The sequence below is a fragment of the Molossus molossus genome, unplaced genomic scaffold (assembly GCF_014108415.1).
Source record: "Molossus molossus isolate mMolMol1 unplaced genomic scaffold, mMolMol1.p scaffold_m16_p_1, whole genome shotgun sequence".
Lineage (NCBI taxonomy): Eukaryota > Metazoa > Chordata > Mammalia > Chiroptera > Molossidae > Molossus > Molossus molossus.
The window spans coordinates 100,323,617-100,342,443 of NW_023425344.1; the positions used below are offsets into that span (position 1 = coordinate 100,323,617).

General features: G+C 36.2%; 1 protein-coding gene across 11 annotated transcripts in view; it reads right to left on the reverse strand.

The window, feature by feature from the left end:
- Positions 1–18,827, reverse strand: part of USP6NL (USP6 N-terminal like) — a 160,667-nt gene that overhangs the window by 17,989 nt on the left and 123,851 nt on the right. For 9 of the 11 annotated variants that reach the window (XM_036259910.1, XM_036259968.1, XM_036259915.1 and 6 more), the window contains 5 exons: positions 14,275–14,395; positions 11,460–11,554; positions 10,265–10,330; positions 10,071–10,170; positions 7,300–7,452 (listed from right to left, as the gene is read on the reverse strand). In XM_036259910.1, the coding sequence (XP_036115803.1) occupies positions 7,300–7,452; positions 10,071–10,170; positions 10,265–10,330; positions 11,460–11,554; positions 14,275–14,395 (535 nt within the window). Of the gene's footprint in view, positions 1–7,299; positions 7,453–10,070; positions 10,171–10,264; positions 10,331–11,459; positions 11,555–14,274; positions 14,396–15,975; positions 16,025–18,709; positions 18,809–18,827 lie in introns of those variants that run through there. The other 2 variants (XM_036259957.1, XM_036259979.1) reach the window with 2 other exon arrangements.

The following is an 18,827-nucleotide window of genomic DNA, read 5'->3' on the forward strand; positions in this document are numbered from 1 at the left end:
AAAAATACAAAGTGAGGTCCTTGGTTAACTCCTGGTGAAGAAAAGTAGCTGAGACAGTTTGGGGTACTACTAAAAAAGTTCTAATATGGAATTGGTTTATAGATCATATTTGGGATCTACGATGTCTTTATTTTCATTTTAAAATTGTTTAATAAGCTGGGTGATGAATACATGGAGAAAGGGAATCTTTAACATTTTTTCTACCTTTGTATATGTTTGAAAGGGTTTTGTTGTTGTTGTTGTTGTTGTTTGCAAAATCTTATACAAATACATTCAGAAACTGGAAGTGAACAACTTTCTAAGAAAATACAGACATCTCCCCCTGTACATGGGGAATACGTTCCAAGACCCCCACTGGATGCCTGAAACTGCAGATAGCATTGAACCCTATATATACTTTGTTTATATATATATAAAGTTTAATTTATAAGTTAGGCACATTCTATGAAGCCAGCATTGTCCTGATAACAAAGCCAAACAAAGATACTACAAGAAAACCACAGAACAATATCCCTTATGAACATTGATGAAAAATTCCACAACAAAATACTAGCAAACTGAGTTGAGCAACATAGAAGGATTATACACCAAGTGGAATGTACTCCTAGAATAGAAGGTAGTTCAACATACAGAACTGATCAATCTAAAACATCACATTAACAAAATGAAGGGCGTCATGGACAGTTTGGCTCAGCAGTTGGAAGAGTCAGCCAGCTCAGCGACTGAAGGGTTGCTGGTTTAATTCTGGTCAACGGCATATACTCTGGTCGGGTCATGTAGAGGCAACCAATTGATGTGTCTCTCTCACATTAATGTTTCTCTCTCTCCCCCTATCACCCTTCCAATATATCTAAAAAAAAAACAAACAAAAAAAAACAATGGAAAATATACAAAGGTGAGGACTAACAAAAAAGAAAATAAAACGAAGGGGGGAAAACCTATGATCATCTCAATTGATGCAGAAAACGTGTTTGACAAAATCTCACACTCTTTCGTGATAAAAAAAACACTCAGCAAATTAAGAATAGAAGGAAACTACCTCAACATAATAAAGGCCATATATGGAAAGCCCACAATAAACATATTCACTGGTAAAAGACTGAAAGCTCTTCCTCTAAGATCAGTAATAAGAAATGGATGCCCATTCTCACCACTTCTAATCAACACCAGAAATTCTAACCAGAACCTATAGGCAAGAAAAAGAAATAAAAGGCATCCAAATTGGAAAAAAAAGAAATAGAATTATCTCTGTTCACAGATTATATGATCTTACATGTAGACAACCCTAAAGGTTCCACATAATCCAAAAATCTGTTAAAGCTAATAAACAAGTTTAGTCAAGTGGCAGGATACAAAGTCAACAACACAAAAATAAGTTGTATTTTTATACACTAACAATAAACAATCTGAATAGGAAATTATAAAACAACTCCACTTATAATAGCATCAAAAAGAATGAAATACTTAGGAATTAACTTAACCAAAGAAGTGAAAGAAATGTTCAATGAAAACTATAGAACACTGTTGAAAGAGACTGATCTTGAAAAGCTGGAGGGCTCACATTTTCTAATTTCAATACTTACTACAAACCTATACTAATCAAAATAGTGTGGAACTAGCATAAAGACATCCACTTTAAGACCAATGAAAGAGAGAACCCAAAAGATATATCTTTACCTATATGGTCAAATGATTTTTGACAAGGATGCCAAGGTCATTCAATGGGAAAGGGACAGTTTTTTCAACAAATGATGCTGGGAAAATTGATTATCCACATGCATAGAATGAAGTTGGATCCTTACCTAATACCATAAAAAAAATTTACTTAAAATGGATGAAAAACCTAAATGTAACCTCTAAAACTATAAAACCCTTAGAAGAAAACATAGGGCAAGATCTTTATGTCATTGGATTTGGCATTGATTTCTTGGGTATGACACCAAAAACATAGGCAACAAAAGAAAAAACAAATTGGACCTCAATTAAAAAACAAATTGGACCTCAATTAAAAAATTACATGCATGATATAAATAAAAAAAAACAAAACACAACAATATCAAACAGAGCAAAAAGGCAACCCACAGAATGGGAGAAAATATTTGCAAATCATATATTTAATAAGAAAATTAAAATCCAGAATAGAGTGAGAACTCCTAAAACTCAACAACAACAAAAAACCAAATAACCCAACTCCAAAATGGACAAAGACTTGAATAAATATTTGCTCAATGAGCCCGGCCGGTGTGGCTCAGTGGTTGAGTGTTGGCCCATGCAGCAAGAGGTCACGGGTTCTATTCCTGGACAGGGCACATGTCCAGGTTGTCAGCCAAATCCCCAGAGGGGTTGTGCAGGAGGCGGCCAGTGGATGTTCTTTCTCATTGATGTTTCTATTTCTCTCTCCCTCTCCCTTCTGCTCTCTATAAAAATCAATAAAGGAAAAAAACTTTTTAAAATTTTTCTCCAAAGAAAATCTATAGATGACCGATAAGCACATGAAAAGACAATTCAACTCATTGAAAATGTAAATCAAAACTACAGTAAGATACCTACCACCTCACACCAATCAAGATAGCTACTAAAGGGAAAAAAAAAGAAATGCTGGCAATAATATTGAATTGGAACCCCTGTGCATGTTGGTAGAAATGTAAAAAGATGCAGCTGCTGTGGAAAACAGCAGTAATTCTTCAAAAAATTAAAAACAGAATTACAATATGACCCAGCAAATCCATTTCTGGGTATATACTCAAAAGAATTAAAAGCAAGGTTTCAAAGAGGTATTTGTACACCTATGTTCATTGCAGAATTATTTAACAATAGCTAAAAACGTGAAAGCAACTCAAATTTGCATCTTGAATGGATAAGCAAAATGTGGTTTACATATATAATGGAAAATTATTCAGCCTTAAAAAGGAAGAAAATTCTGACAGAGGCTACAACATTGATGAACCATGAGGATGCTATGATGAGTGAAATAAGTCAATCCACAAAAGACAAACACAGTATTATTCCACTTATATGAGTTACTTAGAGTAGTCAAGATCATAGAAAGTAGAATGGTGGTTTCCAGGGGCTAGGAGGAAGGGGGACTAGAGAAGTCTTGATTAATAGGAACAGAATTTTAGATTTAAAAGACCAAGAGTTAAGGAGATGGATAGTGGTGTGATTGTACATTATAAATTTGTTTCAAACCACTTAACTACACTTTTAAAATGGTTAAGATGGCAAATTTTATGCTATGTGTATTTTACCACAATAAAAAAGGTTTTTAGCCCTGGCCAGTTTGTCTCAGTGGTTAGATTGTCAGCCCACAAACCAAAGAGTCTAGGGTTTGATTCTGGTCAGTTGCAGTTCGGTCCCTGGTCCTTGTTGGGGTTGTGTGGGAGGCAACTAGTGGACGTGTCTCTCTCCTGTCGATATTTCTCTCTCTCTCTCTCTCTCTCTCTCTCTCTCTCTCTCTCTCTCTCTCTCTCTCTCTCTCTCTCCTTCTCCTTCCCACTCTATCTGAAGATAAATAGAAAAATGTCCTCAGGTAAAGATTAAAAAAAAAAGTTTTTAAATAAACCAAAAGTTTTCCTAACTGATTAGAAAAAAATGGAAAGTTTACCTTATAATAGCAGTAAGAAAGATACAATTACGTACAGGAGTGGGGTCTGGGTGGGTGGATAAGAAATGTGTATCAGTCTTATGAAAACAAAAAAACAAAAACAAATTTGGCTGATTAAGAGTAAAGTCAACTTGAACAACTAAAAACTAAAAGCTTGTATTTAGAAAAATATGAAAAATATCTTTTAAATATCAATTTTCTCTCAATAATCTTTAAATTCACTGCAATCTTAGTTAAAATACTAGTGGTTCTTTTTTTGTAACTTGACAAAATAATACAAAGTAAGTAGGGAAAATCAGCCCCAACAGATATTAAAATTGTTTGTAATTAGAAAAGTTGAAATTGATGGAGAATAAAATGCTGACAGACATTTCTGACACTTTATTACATGACTAAGATGGCATCTCAAGTTGCAAGAGGCTATTAAGCTACATGGCTAGTTACGTACAGTACAAGCAAAGCTGAGTCCTTACATCCTTCTTTAAACAAAAAATAATTCTAGATGGTTAAAGATTTAAGCATAAAAAATAAAAACATTAAAAAGCTTTAAGAGAAAATATGAATAAGTAAAAAAGTTCTCATTCAGCATGTAAAAAATCCTTTACATAACACACAAAAGTGAGATGCCATAAAGAAAAACACAGATGGCCCTGGCCAGTTTGGTTCAGTGGTTAGAGCGTCGGCCTGCGGTCCGACCCAGAGAGACCCGGGTTCGGTTCCAGCTAAGGGCGCGTGCCTCGGTTGCAGTTTGTCCCTGGCCCTGGTTGGGCCCTGTGGGAGACGGCCACTCGATGTGTTCCTTTCACATCGATGTTTCTCTCTCTCTCTCTCCCTCTCCTTCCCACTCTATCTGAACAAAAAATGGAAACATGTCCTCAGTGAGGATAAAAAATATATATATATATAGAAGATTTAAAAAAAAAAAAAAGAAAAACACAGATGAAAAAAATTTTTTATCCTCACCCGAGGACATTTTTCTTTTTTCATTTATCTTCAGATAGAGCAGGAGGGAGAGAGGGAGGAAGAGAGAGTGAGAAACATCTATGCGAGAGACACACATGTGGCTGCCACCCACATGACCCCAACCAGGGCCGGGGACAAACTGCAACTGAGGTACGTGCCCTTAGCAGGAACTGAACCTGGGACTCTCTGGTCCATGGGCTGATGCTCTAACCACTGAGCAAAACCGGCCAGGGAGAAATTTTAAAATTCTATATGAAAATCATCTGTAACACATATTAAACTGGTCAATCTCCTTAACTTATCAAGAACTTGTATAAATAGGCCAATAGAAAAATGGGCATGCCTGTCTGATTCCCAGTCAGGACACATGCCCAGGTTGTGGAACAAATCACTGGGGGTGGGGGGTGGCCAATGGATGTTGTTTCTTTCTCATCGATGCTTCTATCTCTCTCTCCCCCTCCCTTCTTCTCTCTCTCTCGAAATCAATAAAGAAATAAAATTTTTTAAAAAAGAAAAAAAAATGGGCACAAGATGAACAGGGAAGTCTATAGAAAAAGAAATAAAGTGCCCAATTAATACATAAAAAAGATACTTGAGAGAAATGAAAGAAATGCAAATCAAAATAACAACAACTCTACCCAACCAGCAAAAAAAAAAAATTAACAGTACTACCACGTATTTGTGTGGGTCTAAAAACAGACCCCCTCACACACTGCTGGTGAGCGTGTTCGTGCTGATGCACTACATAAGGAGTCAAACACAAATAACATGCTCATGTAGGTTTCCAAAATTGTACATGTGATACTAAAACTTCTTGTTATAATGTTCAATGAATTATGTTAATGTTCCATTTTGAGCTTTCAATAATGTAAAGAGGATAACAATGGGCTGGCTGCAGGGCAAAAGTTCAAAAAGTAAACATTGTAGTAGACAGAGATGAAAGACATTGTTGTCCTGGATAGTGTACGGCCACCTGACCACATTCAACCTAAACTGTATGACCAGAGCAAAATTAAGCCAATGTTTCTAGTCTTATTTATCTATCCCTCTCCCTTATCCCCCTGCCCCACTCTCCATCCCCATTCTACTATTTCCTAGTAAAAAGATTTTAGAAAGGAATTCAAGATTCCTCATGTGTAAAATGAGGACAAGTACTTCCTCCAGTTATTTTTAGGGATTAAATGAGACAGTGCATGTAGTAGGTGGCACACAGCAAGCATTCAGTAAATATTAGCTGCTAGTTAGATGTTGAATTACATAGGTCTTGCTATTTTATTCTCATGTTTAAACATGAGAATAAATACACTGCATTTTCCTCTATATTACTTTTATTAAAAACTTGTCTTAAACTCTTTATAAGGGTAGGCAAGAAACTTAAAAACAAATGTTAAAGTAGCAAGGATGTAGTTAGTAATTGTGTTCCAAATGCATTCCCTGCTACAGGAAAGAATTAGTAGAAAATGAACATTATTATACCGAACAAGAGAGTATTGACCTCACTTAGGGACGGTGACGGTTTCACAGGGCTTGTGCCCACTCTCAATTATGGCTGTTATGTTTTGTTTTCTACCGAACCCTGAGGACTCAGAACAAACTTCAGAGAAACACTAATGCTTAGACCCCTTGCAATTAATAACTAAAAGCAGAGCATCTTGGTTTTTACCAAAGGGGGAAAGATGTGTTTATTTATTAATGTATTTCTGCTTGTTCTGTTCACACACATCCAAGAAGACATCAAAGTATGGGCCACGCTGATGGAAAATGCTAAATCCAACTGCACCCGAGGGCACACATAACTGACTGCATTTACTTTTCATTTCTCATCATGGTCTTCCACTTCCCTACTCCCTTCCCACACCCATCCATGCAACAAAGGTAAGAAAGGAAAAAGGCAGAATAATTTTTATCCAGAAAATCATACATTGTTAAGTAATATCTAATCAAAACTCTCAAGTTATTCCTGTTGTGATCTACATTTTTTTTCTTCCCTCTCATCCTCCACTTTCCTTCCTCTGATCTCCCCCTATGTATCCTACATCTATCCAGCTCTATTATTACCCCTTCACAATCTGTTTATCTTTGTGTAAATCTCATCTCTCCTGTGTGCACCCTGAAAACAAGAAGCATGTCTTTCTTTCGGTTGTTCATCTCCAGCATAGCACCTAGCAGAAAACCTAATAGGAGGTATTAGAAGATGTCTTGAAATAAGTAAATGAAATATATCATCTACCCTGCAATACAATGCAAGGAGCCCTGGATTACCAGTCAGAGAACGTGGTCTCTAGTGTTAGTAATGCTATCTGCTGGTTCTGTAGCTTCATATTTAAGCATTTTAGTACCGGTTTCCTCTTCTATAAAGTGGGACCCTTTCTTGCTCTGCTACTGCATATGGTTTCAAAAACTGAAATGATGAAAGTAAAAAGAGCTAATTTATTATGCTAGTTTAAAGCCACATGGTTACTTCTGTTAAATAATATTACTTGTTAACCACTTTCTAAATTTAAGTAGGGATAGTACAGTTATTCTATTAGAAGAGGCAGATTTAATTAATACATTTATTTGCTTTTTCTTAAAATAAGAATAAAGTCATAAACAGTAAAACACTGATTTACATTATGTCATCACAAGCATGTTTAGTGCTTACGTTTGAAACAGAAATGGCCCGTGTTAATTGAGCTGTATCTTCTAATTATAATTATAATTTAGATATAAAGTGTTTAGATATTTCTTACCAGGTTCTGGAAGGTCTAATTTTGCCCGCTTTAGTTCTGCCATAGAAATCTGAAGTTGCTCTATTACAAAGTCATCCTCAAAGAAAAAGTCCTTTGCCAAGGTCTCCTGAAGAAAGTCTACAAGTTCTTCCATAGACAATTTCATTAAATGTTCTAAGAAAGGATGAAATAAAATGCTACATCAACAGCTAGTTTAGATTGAGAAGATAATGTATTCTATTCTGGTGTAATATTATTTTAAAGGAGCACAACAAAAAAATTAAATATGGTATTGTGAATATCACTGAAAATCAGGAAGACAACAGTATTTTCTGATATTAAAGCAGTCACAGAAGAAAGCAAGTACTCTTACATTGGGGGATAGGGAGCTGAAAACTACTAAATACCTTCTCATTGGTTTAAGAATAACCATACCTAGGCACTAATATTAACCCAGAGCAAGAGCTTCTTAGATACAATATTCCTAGACCACCAAAGATGACATGAAGCCTTTCTGTTTGACATGAAGCTCCAAACCCACTTTTAGGTCTATTATTTTTATTGTTTCAGAATTACAAAAAAAATATGGATTACTAATTCTGTTTATATTTCTACTTATGAAATTAATTTTTTGGAAAAATTCAAATTCGATATAAAACAAAGTAAAAATCAGCTAAGATCCCACTAGCAACTGTCCTATAAGACATGTGTACATGTTTATCAATTTAAAAAGTAAATTACACTGTCCATGTTATTTCAACAAGTATAACTATACACCATCATGATTAATAGAGTCCTCTTATGTATGCACTATAGTTTCTAACATTGGGCTTTTAGGTTCTTTTCTTTTTTTTTTTCCACTGTTTAAAACCACTGTGTGGTGAACCTCCAGTAACAATGTCTCTTAATATTGTTAGGGCAATGGGGAAATTACCAAGGGAAAACCTTGGGAGCTTCAACTAACTACTGGTTATAAGCCCAGACACCGTTTTTGAAGCTTTATATTGTGGTGAAGGGACTTCCGGTAAGTCAGGGAGCTTTCTCTTCCTAAGAAAAAATACAGCGCAGCAGACAGACTTTTCCCACAGATTTAGTCTAATGAAATGACAGCATGTACAGTAACTGTTACACTTAAAGTTTATTTACAAAGGGTGAAGAATTTTTACTTGTCAAAACTAATTAAGAGTCGTAAGTAAAACATACGTTAAGAGGGAGAGGAGAACTATGGAGAAACAGAACTTCATGTTTCTTCTGCTCATGTTTAGGGAACATTAAACTAATAAGCACATATCTTAATAAAAAGTGTACTGTTGCCCTGGTTGGTTTGGCTCAGCAGTTAGAGCGTTGGCCTGTGGACCAGAGAGACCCTGGTTTGGTTCCTGCTAAGGGCATGTACCTCTGTTGCAGTTTGTCCCCAGCCCCAGTTGGGGTTGTGTGTGTGGCAACCACTCGATGTGTTTCTCTCTCTCTCTCTCTTCTTCCCTCTCTCCCTCTCACTCTATCTGAAGATAAATGAAAAAATGTCCTCAGGTGAGGATTAAAAAACAAGTATACTTTTGTTCTATATCTTGGTCAGTTCATAATCCAGAAAGAGGAACAGGGAAGGGAGAGAGAGACTGAGAGAGATTGATTGATTTCCTGTGGTTAACAGGACAGCCTTGGAGACAATTCAACATCAATTGTTTTGTTTGGTGCTGTGGTTTGCGTGTTGGGGGAGTAAGGATTTGGGTGTAAGAGAAACAAACCACAACACTTCTGAATTCTTTTCTTTCAAAGTAAATAATATAAATGTGACTTTAAAGAGAGTTTTCCTTCCTATCTAAAGTCTGGATAATCTGACACTCACGAAGTCCATGCTTTTCGGATGAGCAACCAAACAATCTTATATTAAACTATCTAACGTGTACTTAGAACAATGCCAAAGCACAGCAGGGGAAAAACTACAAAACATGTAGCTGAACAGATGAATCGTTTGAGAACATAAGAGAGCAGAACACAATGAAACTGTGTTGTGTGGCTTGAATAGAAGTACATACGCAATCTAAAGCTTTCAGTGATTCTCTGCAGCTACAAAAGGAGTCATGTAATTTTTAAGGATGAATTGAGACATTAAGATGAATAAGGTTCTTTATTTCATAAATAAAAATTCTCATTTTTCAATTTTAAAATAAGGCATAGTATATCAGATGTACTGAGCCCCTGAAATATTGCAACTGCAGACTTGTTTAAAGCCTTGTTGCATTTAGGCAACTATAGACATGGACTATACTTGCCCCAGAGGCCACAGTGCAGTCAAGCAGAGAGATGAGCTAGGGCCCCCATCTCTGGGTATGCCTTGGAGCTGGATGCTTTTTTCCTGGATAAAGGAAACAGTAATGGGAAATGTCCTTCTCTAGACCTTTTAACTAGGGTGCATGGATTCTTTGGTCTCTCTCTTCTCCTATTACAAAGCTGGGATTCAGACTGATGACAGGAAAGAATGGGGTCCCAGTGGAAACAAATACTTAATAAGATTAATAGTATTAGCAAAACCAGCACCTTATATTCTACTGTCTCAATATGAAAATAAAACTGATATAGAGAAAAGAATCAAAGAGCTTTGCAATGAAGTAAGCTTGTGGTCATAAGAGCCAATGAAAATAAATTACCGACTGAAAATAAGTTTTGCACTGATTTTCAGGAATTTTTAAAACTCACTAATAAAAGAAAATGAAGTTGAGTGGGAAATAAGAAATCAGAGTTAAAACACGGCTAGATTTTTGTGAAATCTTAATAGTTAAACATTTTCTTACTTTTGTGTAATTTTAAGATTGTGTAAGACATAGCAGTAAGAACTCGTTCTCCTTCAAAGATGTAGATATCCCATATTCTGAGGTTTAGCGTAAAGGGAGTCTATAATTAAAAACAAGACACTAAAATAAGATTAATAGTTTGCCCTGCCTGACATTTATAATTTTATGATTGGGTTTTGTAAATAAATACTCACAAGATCAAGGAAACATTGAAAAAAAAATTTCATAGTGTAAAAACTTGTGTAGATTTCTTGAGAATCCTGAAAAAACAAAGACTTCATAATTTGTGGATTGTAGTGACATATAACACTAAAAGTTAGGAAGGCTGTAGCAGGCAGCTATCAAAGCTAAACATAAAGCCATTTCATTACAAATCTTTTTTCATGCTGCTGAAGTATTTCTATTTTTTCTCTTCTAACTTCCTCTCCTTTTCCCTCATTTTCACTTTTGAAAATCAAATCCTTCTTATGATAGAATGTAACACAACATTTTGATTCTCTTTAATATACTTTATAGTAAAGGATCTTTGCTTCACTAAACTACTGTGTTTATCATAAAGCATATATAAGGTTCACTAAGGAGGGATTGGAAGACCCTTAAAATACTTTTGTGCAACAAAAACACCTTCAAACCCTGGCTGGTGTGGTCCAGTGGTCATCCTGTGCACTGGAAGGTAGCCAGTTCGACTCTAGATCAGGGTACATGCCAGGGTTGTGGGCTCAATGCCCAGCAGGGGGTATGCAGGAGGCAGCCATTTGATGTTTCTCTCTCACATTGATATTTCGCTCTCCCTCTCCCTTCCTCTTTTTCTAAAAAAAATCAATTAAAAATCTTTTTTAAAACCTTGAAAATTGCCCTAGCTGGTTTGGCTCAGCGGTTAGAGTGTCGGCCCACAGACCAGAGAGAACCAGGTTCAGTTCCTACTAAGGGCACATATCTCGGTTGCAGTTTGTCCCCAGCCCTGGTTGGGGTAGTGTGGGCGGCAGTCACTCGATGTCTCTTTTTCACATTGATGCTTCTCTCTCTCTCTTCCTCCCCCTCTCCCTCCTGCTCTATCTGAAGATCAATGCAAAAGTGTCTGCAGGAGAGGATAAAAAAAACAAACAAACAAAAAACCCTTGAAAATTACTGAAATATTATATATCTTTAAAAGCTGTATTGTTAGTATATATCAGCTTCAAAGACGTTTGAGTTATGGTTGTAATACTTCATCAACATTAAATTTCACAAACCCAATAATCTTTAAATAACTGGAAATTATAACTGCATAGTAAATGAAATGAACAACACTATTAATCGATAAGATAATTGGGACCAAAGGCTGCACTCAATTCTCCTAGTTTTATTCTTGGTGTGGGTAGGTTGTAAGTCAATGTCCCATCTACCTACCAAGTGTTGCTTAAGCTTGGACAGAAATTTATTCAGTATTTTTTCATGATGTTCTTGAAACCTCAAGAGTTTAGGAAAACCATGGACAAAAAAGCCTAGAATACAAACATAAAAACAATATTTCTTAACCAAGACCAATAAAAATCCCTATTTTAAAATACATAATTTTTTTTTCATTTTTAACCATCAACAACAAAAAATAAATCCAGTAGTTACCAAAGTATTTTCCCTCCCTACCAAAAAAAAAATAATTGTGTATGAGCTTTGGTTAATAAAACCTATAGTCTAATATTTGCTTTCTAAAGATCTCCTATAACCTTATAAAAATATAAAAGGAAAGAATAATTCTGAATTAAAAGAAAAACTAAGAAGCTAAGAAAAAATGAAAACTGAAGCCATTTATCAAAATTATCTTTTCTCTTATACTACTGGACCATATCTTAAAGGTGCAAAATTTTTATGGTAATTCTAATTTTGATTTCTTGTCATTTTGTTTTACTGTTACTCTATTACATACCAAATATTTTATTACTTTTTCCAGGGTTACTCTAACAATTTCCTTAGGATCGTGCTTCTAAAGTTTTTATCACTTTTAATCTTTTCTATAAGTGATATTTAATACCAGGTAAGATATACTGGTACTATGTAATCAATACTACATCAAAACTAGCATTTCATCCCAACTGATCATACAATATAATGTGTAAGATTCATAAATGGCAACTAATTGTAAATAGTAAGTCAGTGTTAATTTTGTGTATTTAATTCATGGACCTTTACATCTATTTTTATTCACAGGTTTCCTTTCAGACATTCTACACAATCCATTAAAAAAGGTATATACTTAATGGATTTACAGTTTTTCCATATTTGCATTTAACAACCTGGGTTCTGTGTAACTTGGAAAGATGTTAATAGATGTTCTATGTTTTTAAAAAAGGAATCCGGGGCAAATGCTGTGTGTCAGATATGCCCTCCTTGGATATTCATTATGCATATGAGCTTCTTAATGCTTCTAAGTTGTTTTCTAGACTAAAGAAACATTTTTCTTTGTTTAACTCAGTTTTCAAGGCTTATCTGATCTTGGAGACCTTTTCTCCCCACAAAACATGTTTCCCAAAAGTGAAACCATGTTCCTCACACACTTTTGGGAAATACTGCTTTATATATTTTGAGGAAGGGTTATTTCTTAGTAATTCTCAGTTCTCTAAGGTGTGTGTAAAAATTTCCACAGATAGAGATTCTATTCCTCCCTTAGTAATATCTTCCAGTGAAATGATTTCATAAAAAAATCCATCTCTCTCTATCTGTGCCACTTTCATGGTCAATTTGATAGGGATGGAAACTGGAAGAATTTCAAGAAGTCTGATTTTTAAAAAGGCAATGCCCTTCAATAATAAATACTAGCTAAGATACCTTATATTTCTTCACTTTTCAGTGATATTCCAGACTTGATATTTTAAATCTCGTTTTCTTCAGCCCTCACTTTATTGTATACATTTATAAGTGATACTTTCATATATGAAATGCAAATAAATGACTTTTCTAAAATAGGGCAATCTTCTACATAATTACATATACTTAAATTATAACATATATCAGCAACATCATCCCATGGTAAAGCAAAATAAATACTGATAAAGCAGAGTTATTTTTCTTCAAGATGCTTTTTAAATGATACTGTCTGCTGGATGGCAGTTCAATATAATATATCATACTTTAGGAGTCTATTCTTGGGGTTCAAAGTGTCCAGAAACAGTTATTATAAAGACAGTATTTATTTTTTAAAATTCACAAGGAACACTGAGGGAGACATCCAAATGCTTCCACACATGTGCACATATACACACAGACCACACACATACAAAATACCCCATAAAAACCACATGGTAAGAATGTGAGATTTAATCAACTATAAACTATGATGGAAAGCTTTTGATATTGAAAATGTTAAAATATCACTTTAAACATGTGGTAGGTTCCCTACAATATAAAGTTTAAATATTCACAAACAGAGCTTGCATGACCCATTCTTAGAGTGATTAGTGTTAGATTTTGTTTTTAAATTGGTATTATCACATGGATGGTGCTGGAAAAATAATTTTGCATTATATGGACAAATGTCACTTTTATTTCCAAGACAAGTTACAATCCAAATTCTTAAATAAAGTTTATTGCATATGCTTGCCAAATATCAGGGCATGGTTATTAAAATCAATCTTCTAACTTAAAAACCAAAAAAAGTACCCAGAATGTGTTACCAGCCTTTTATGTAAAATGGAATCAATTTTATGGCTGAAAGAACTAAAACACACACTTGTAATATGAAACTACTTAATTATCATGTACCTTTTCTTTAAACACCCTAAGCATCATTATTCAATGAATATTCTTTGACAAAGAGATATATATCAATATCCAGTCAATAACAAACAGTTTACTGCAATGATAATTGCATGACTGTCTAAAAGTTTTGATCAAAAGGCATCTTTTCTTTCTCCCAATAATACAGCTTTTCCTAAATTCTTCCAAACCTAAATGTTTATTCTGATTGCAGGGGAAAGTAAAGAAAGAATTTTTAAATGCCAACAATATACTCTGGGTAAACATAAAGTAATATAAATGTACACAGAAAAATTTAGAAGAGTTCAATAAAGGAGAATGAAATAAAAATAATTACTAACAAACACCAATTAACTGAACAAGCCCTGAGATAGTAAGTTTTCACAGTTAACTCTACCAAGTATCTTCCACAGTCTGTGCTCTAATTTTCCCGCCTTGCTTATTGTTTGCTATAAGCTATGGGCTTTCTTACCATGCATGGCATGTTTGGGGCCTGAGAAGAGTTTGACCAGGGCCCAGAAGGCATCTTCTTCATTCATATACATAAGGAGTAAAGCTGTGATCTGGCTCATCCCCTGACAGTATCCAACCTCCTGAAGAGTAAATGAGAACAAAGAAACTTAGGGTTTTAAGATCAAATTACATGTACATGCACATATAAAACTGACCTATAAAACAATAAGAAAATGCTTAAATACATTATTGAATGAGCAACTGTACAGAAAAATATTGAAATCTTCATATCATTAAGCCATATACTATAAAAGAATAAAATTGTGTTCAAGAATAAATGTAGAGGTGTGAACAAAGTCTAAACCTAAGCGTATTTTTATTGTCGCCTTTTCAATACTATTATACCCTCTGTGAAGAGCACTAATAGTTTTTTTTTTCTTTTTATATATGATTCTCAGCTCAATTCCTCTTCTTTGCTTAGATGCTGGCAAATCTCTCTCCTCCAACAGTTCCCAGTTCACTGTGTGGCCTCCTCTAGATTTCTGGACCTTTATACATACACGCATTTGCAGACACCATCCAGCCTGTTCCACTTCTCTGAGAACTTCCCACTCTCCCCATGTCCCTGCTTATAAAGTGGCCTTAGCTGTTCATGTTGGCGGCACATGAACCAAAGCTGATGGAGCAGAAGAGGACACCTGACCCCAAGGGAACGATCAGTTGGCCGCACTGGCTAATCACCATCTCTTTCTAGGAAATCTGAATGAAGCCACAGAGACTGTAATCTGATGGCAGTGTGTACTTGAATAGAGTGGTCACAGCGAGTCTATGGGTGCGATTTCAGCCATGGAAAAACTGAGAAGTAGGCAAAGAAACGAATCTGGAGAGAGAAATATTGGAGTAAACAGTTACAAAGAGAATCAGGGTCAGCATGTGGCCCCCGTGGAAGAGAGAACGTGCAGCTCTGGGAAGGCTTCTCACTTTCCAGCTCCACTTCCCATGAGCCCGACTATTCCTTCATTTCTATGCGAAGTCCCTTTAATAAACTCCTTTTTAACTTGCCCTAGGTTTGAAAATTTCTGTCCCTTGTAACTTAAAGGTTTTCATTACAACAGAAGTTACATATCTCAAGGTTCAAGGCTGTCCTCCCCGAAACCTAGTCAATACGCATTTATTTAACATCCAAATTTGGTTAAAACCGGACTGATCTTTCCCCAAATTATCATTTTCCCCCAGAATGATAAATACCTAAAGAGTAACGTGTTCCATTACCAGAAAGGTTAGTCTTAGCCTGCTCTTGGGAATAGCAAGTAAGCACAGGTCGTATCCTAGTTGAACATCAACGAATGTATAAAATGTAAAGCAAAAATTAATCTAGCTACCAACTTCCTGTCTTTCTAGCCCTTCTCATTCCCAGTCTTATTTGCTTAAAATAAAAACAAAATAAACAACAACATAAGAATAATAAAAGAGTCTGGAGAAAGAGGAAAAGTAAGATCTACTGACATGTGGTTTGTCCCACTTCCAAATCTGCTTTGTTCTAAGACCCAGGGTTGCTGTAAGGAGCCTTGAAGGGGTCCACAGAGCTCAAAGGCTGAGGAGACCACCTAGAGGAAGAAGCTCGGCCCACAAGGGCCTAGTTAGGAAGCGAGTGCTGAAATATTCCTCCTGCTCCTCAGAACACATGTCAAAGAGCTATGGGCAGGCAAGCTCCACTTACCGTATTATAAATAGAATATGCAGCAAGAACATGGAACAGGGATTGTTGCCTAGAGAAAAGAAAATTCATATTGAACACAACTTAGTTATTTCACATACTGTAAAAATGATAAACTTAAAAAACAGGTTAACCAAAATAGATAACCTAAATAAAAAATTACTATTATAATAAATGATCCAAAGCTCAAATTTTAATCATATTCTATATGCTATAACTTTTTTTTTTATCCTAACCCAAGGACATTTTTGCATTCATCTTCAGATAGAGTGGGAGGGAGAGAGAGAGAGGAAGAGAGAGAGAGAAACATTGATGCAAGAGAAACACATCGACTGGTTACCACCCAGATGACCCCAACTGGGGCTGGGGACAAACTGCAACTGAGGTACATGCCCTTAGCAGGAACTGAACCTGGGCCTCTCTGGTCCATGGGCCGATGCTCTAATAGCTTAGCCAAACTGGCCAGGGCTATGTGGTATAACTTTGAGATTGGATAATGTTCATTTTGATACAAAGAATTTATACCAAAAAACACAAAAGACTTCACAACTTCTTAAATGTGTTGCCTTCTTTTGTTGAACTATTCTCACTATAAAATCAGCCCTGGCCCATTTGGATCAGGGGTTAAAGCGTCAGCCCACGGACCAGAGAGTCCCGGGTTCGGTTGCCGCTAAGGGCTCATTTCTCGGTTAGTCCTGGTCCCGGTTGTGGACCTGTGGGTGGCAACCAATTGATGTGTCTCTTTTACATTGATGTTCTCTCTCTCTCTCTCTCTCTCTCTCTCTCTCTCTCTCTCTCCCTTCCTCCCACTCTGAAGATAAATGTAAACGTGTCCTCAGGTGACTATTTAAAAAAAAATCATCCCCATGAAAGCAACGGGCCTGACAGAGCTGTGGCACGGCCTTGGTCCCAGTGCCAGCTCTGAGCAGCACCTGCAGGGCTGTGCAGTGTCCTCCAGGAGGCTGTATATGCTCTAAATCAGCCTCTCGTACATGGTGCTGTCTCTCCCATAGCAAGATTCAGGGGTCCCAGGCTGGAGGGGTGGAAAAAGGAAAGGCTCCACCCATTACTATCTGTGGTATTCTACTCCCAACATGTTTGTTTCCCTTCCCCTCAACCTTAGGCTCTCTGGCAGTCTAGAGGTCTTAGGTTCAAAGACAGAAAGGCTTCCCCCAGGAGGCACAACAATGATCCCACCGCACTGGAAGTTGCCACCCAGACACTGAGTTCCTCATGCCTCTGAATCAACAGGCAAAGAAGGAGGGGACTGTACTGGCTGGGGTGACTGGTCCTGATTACTGAGGGGAAATTAAGTTGCTACTACACAATGGATGTAAGGAAGAGTATGTCTTAAAAAAAAGAGAGAACATTTAAGGACAGCGTCTCTCAGCATTACCAAAAACCTGTGTTTCAAGTCAACAGAAAACTACAACAATCCAATTTAGGCTGGACTGCTAATGGCCTAGACCCTTTAGGAATAAAGGTTTAGGTCACCCCACCAGGTACAGAACCACAACCAGCAGAAGTACCTGCTGAGGGCAAAGGAAGTATGGAATGGGTAGTGGAAAGAGAGTCATAAACTAGCTATGACCACATGCCCAGTCACAGAAATGACTATAAATGAGTATTTCTTCCTGATTTTGGTATATGTTTGTATATATGTTTAAAATATTTTGTTTTTTTTTCTCTTTTCCTTTATCATCTTATGAGATATATTAATGATAGTTAACTTCATATCTCAGTAATTCGCTTAGAGAATATCAAAGCAGAGTAGTGAACAGGCATCCTCTTGTGGGGAAAGGGTTAACATATTCAGTCATAAGCAGAAGAGTTAAGCCAAAGTATAACTTTGTTATTGTCTTTATTTGAAAATTAAATTGACAAAGGTTGACTATGATGGTCAACTTTGTCAAATCAGCTAGGCTACAATACCCAGTTATTCAAACACTAATCCAGGTGTTGCTGTAAAGAAGGTATTTTCACAAGTGATTAAAATCCATAATCAGTTGACTTTAAGTCAGGTTAAGGCAGATCTGGGGTGGGCCTGATTCAATCAGTTCAAAGGCTGCAAGAGCAGATCTGGGGCTTCCCTGAAGAGGAAAGTCCTCCGGGGACACCAGCTTCAGCTCATGCCCAGGAGTCCCAGCCTGCCCCTTCTGATGGCCTGCTCGATGGAGCTCGGACCTGCCCAGCAGCTCCCACAACTGCGTAAGCTGATTCCTCACAATAATTAGCTTTAATATATCTCTTACTGGTTTCTGTTTCTGTGATTGAACCCTAACCAATACAGAGGTCAGCAAAACTATACTTTTCATTCATAAACTGTCACAGTCATTTCATTCATTCTCCCCTCCCCCCTTTTTTAGTTTCATGTATGCATGGGAGCAAGGTTAGAGGGATATATTTATCACTGACACAGTTCTCGAAAAGCAACACAATCTCTCGTTTATGTTCTAAGACATTTAATAAAGTACATTTTTTAAGCATTCACAAATCACAAAATGATTCTTTACCAATTTTATGGCACCAACTATGCCAAAAAAATTTTAAGTTAAATCTGAACCTAAGTTTGACACAACAGGAACCAAATGATCTTCAAAAGCTTAAACCTTTTAGACCTGAATTAAGGTTAGTCTTTAAGGGACATGCTAAACACTCACATTTTAAGTTAATAAAGATTTTGATACGGACTATTTATAAATGCTATTTACATTGCATAATATTAAACTTTACTTACTTAACACCGTATCTGTCTCTAAACATAATATGTGCGGTTGACATCAAGGTCTATTTGTCTGATATCAGGTGAACAACCACGTGCTCTGTGTTTTAATTTCTAAAGAAAAAAAAGGGGA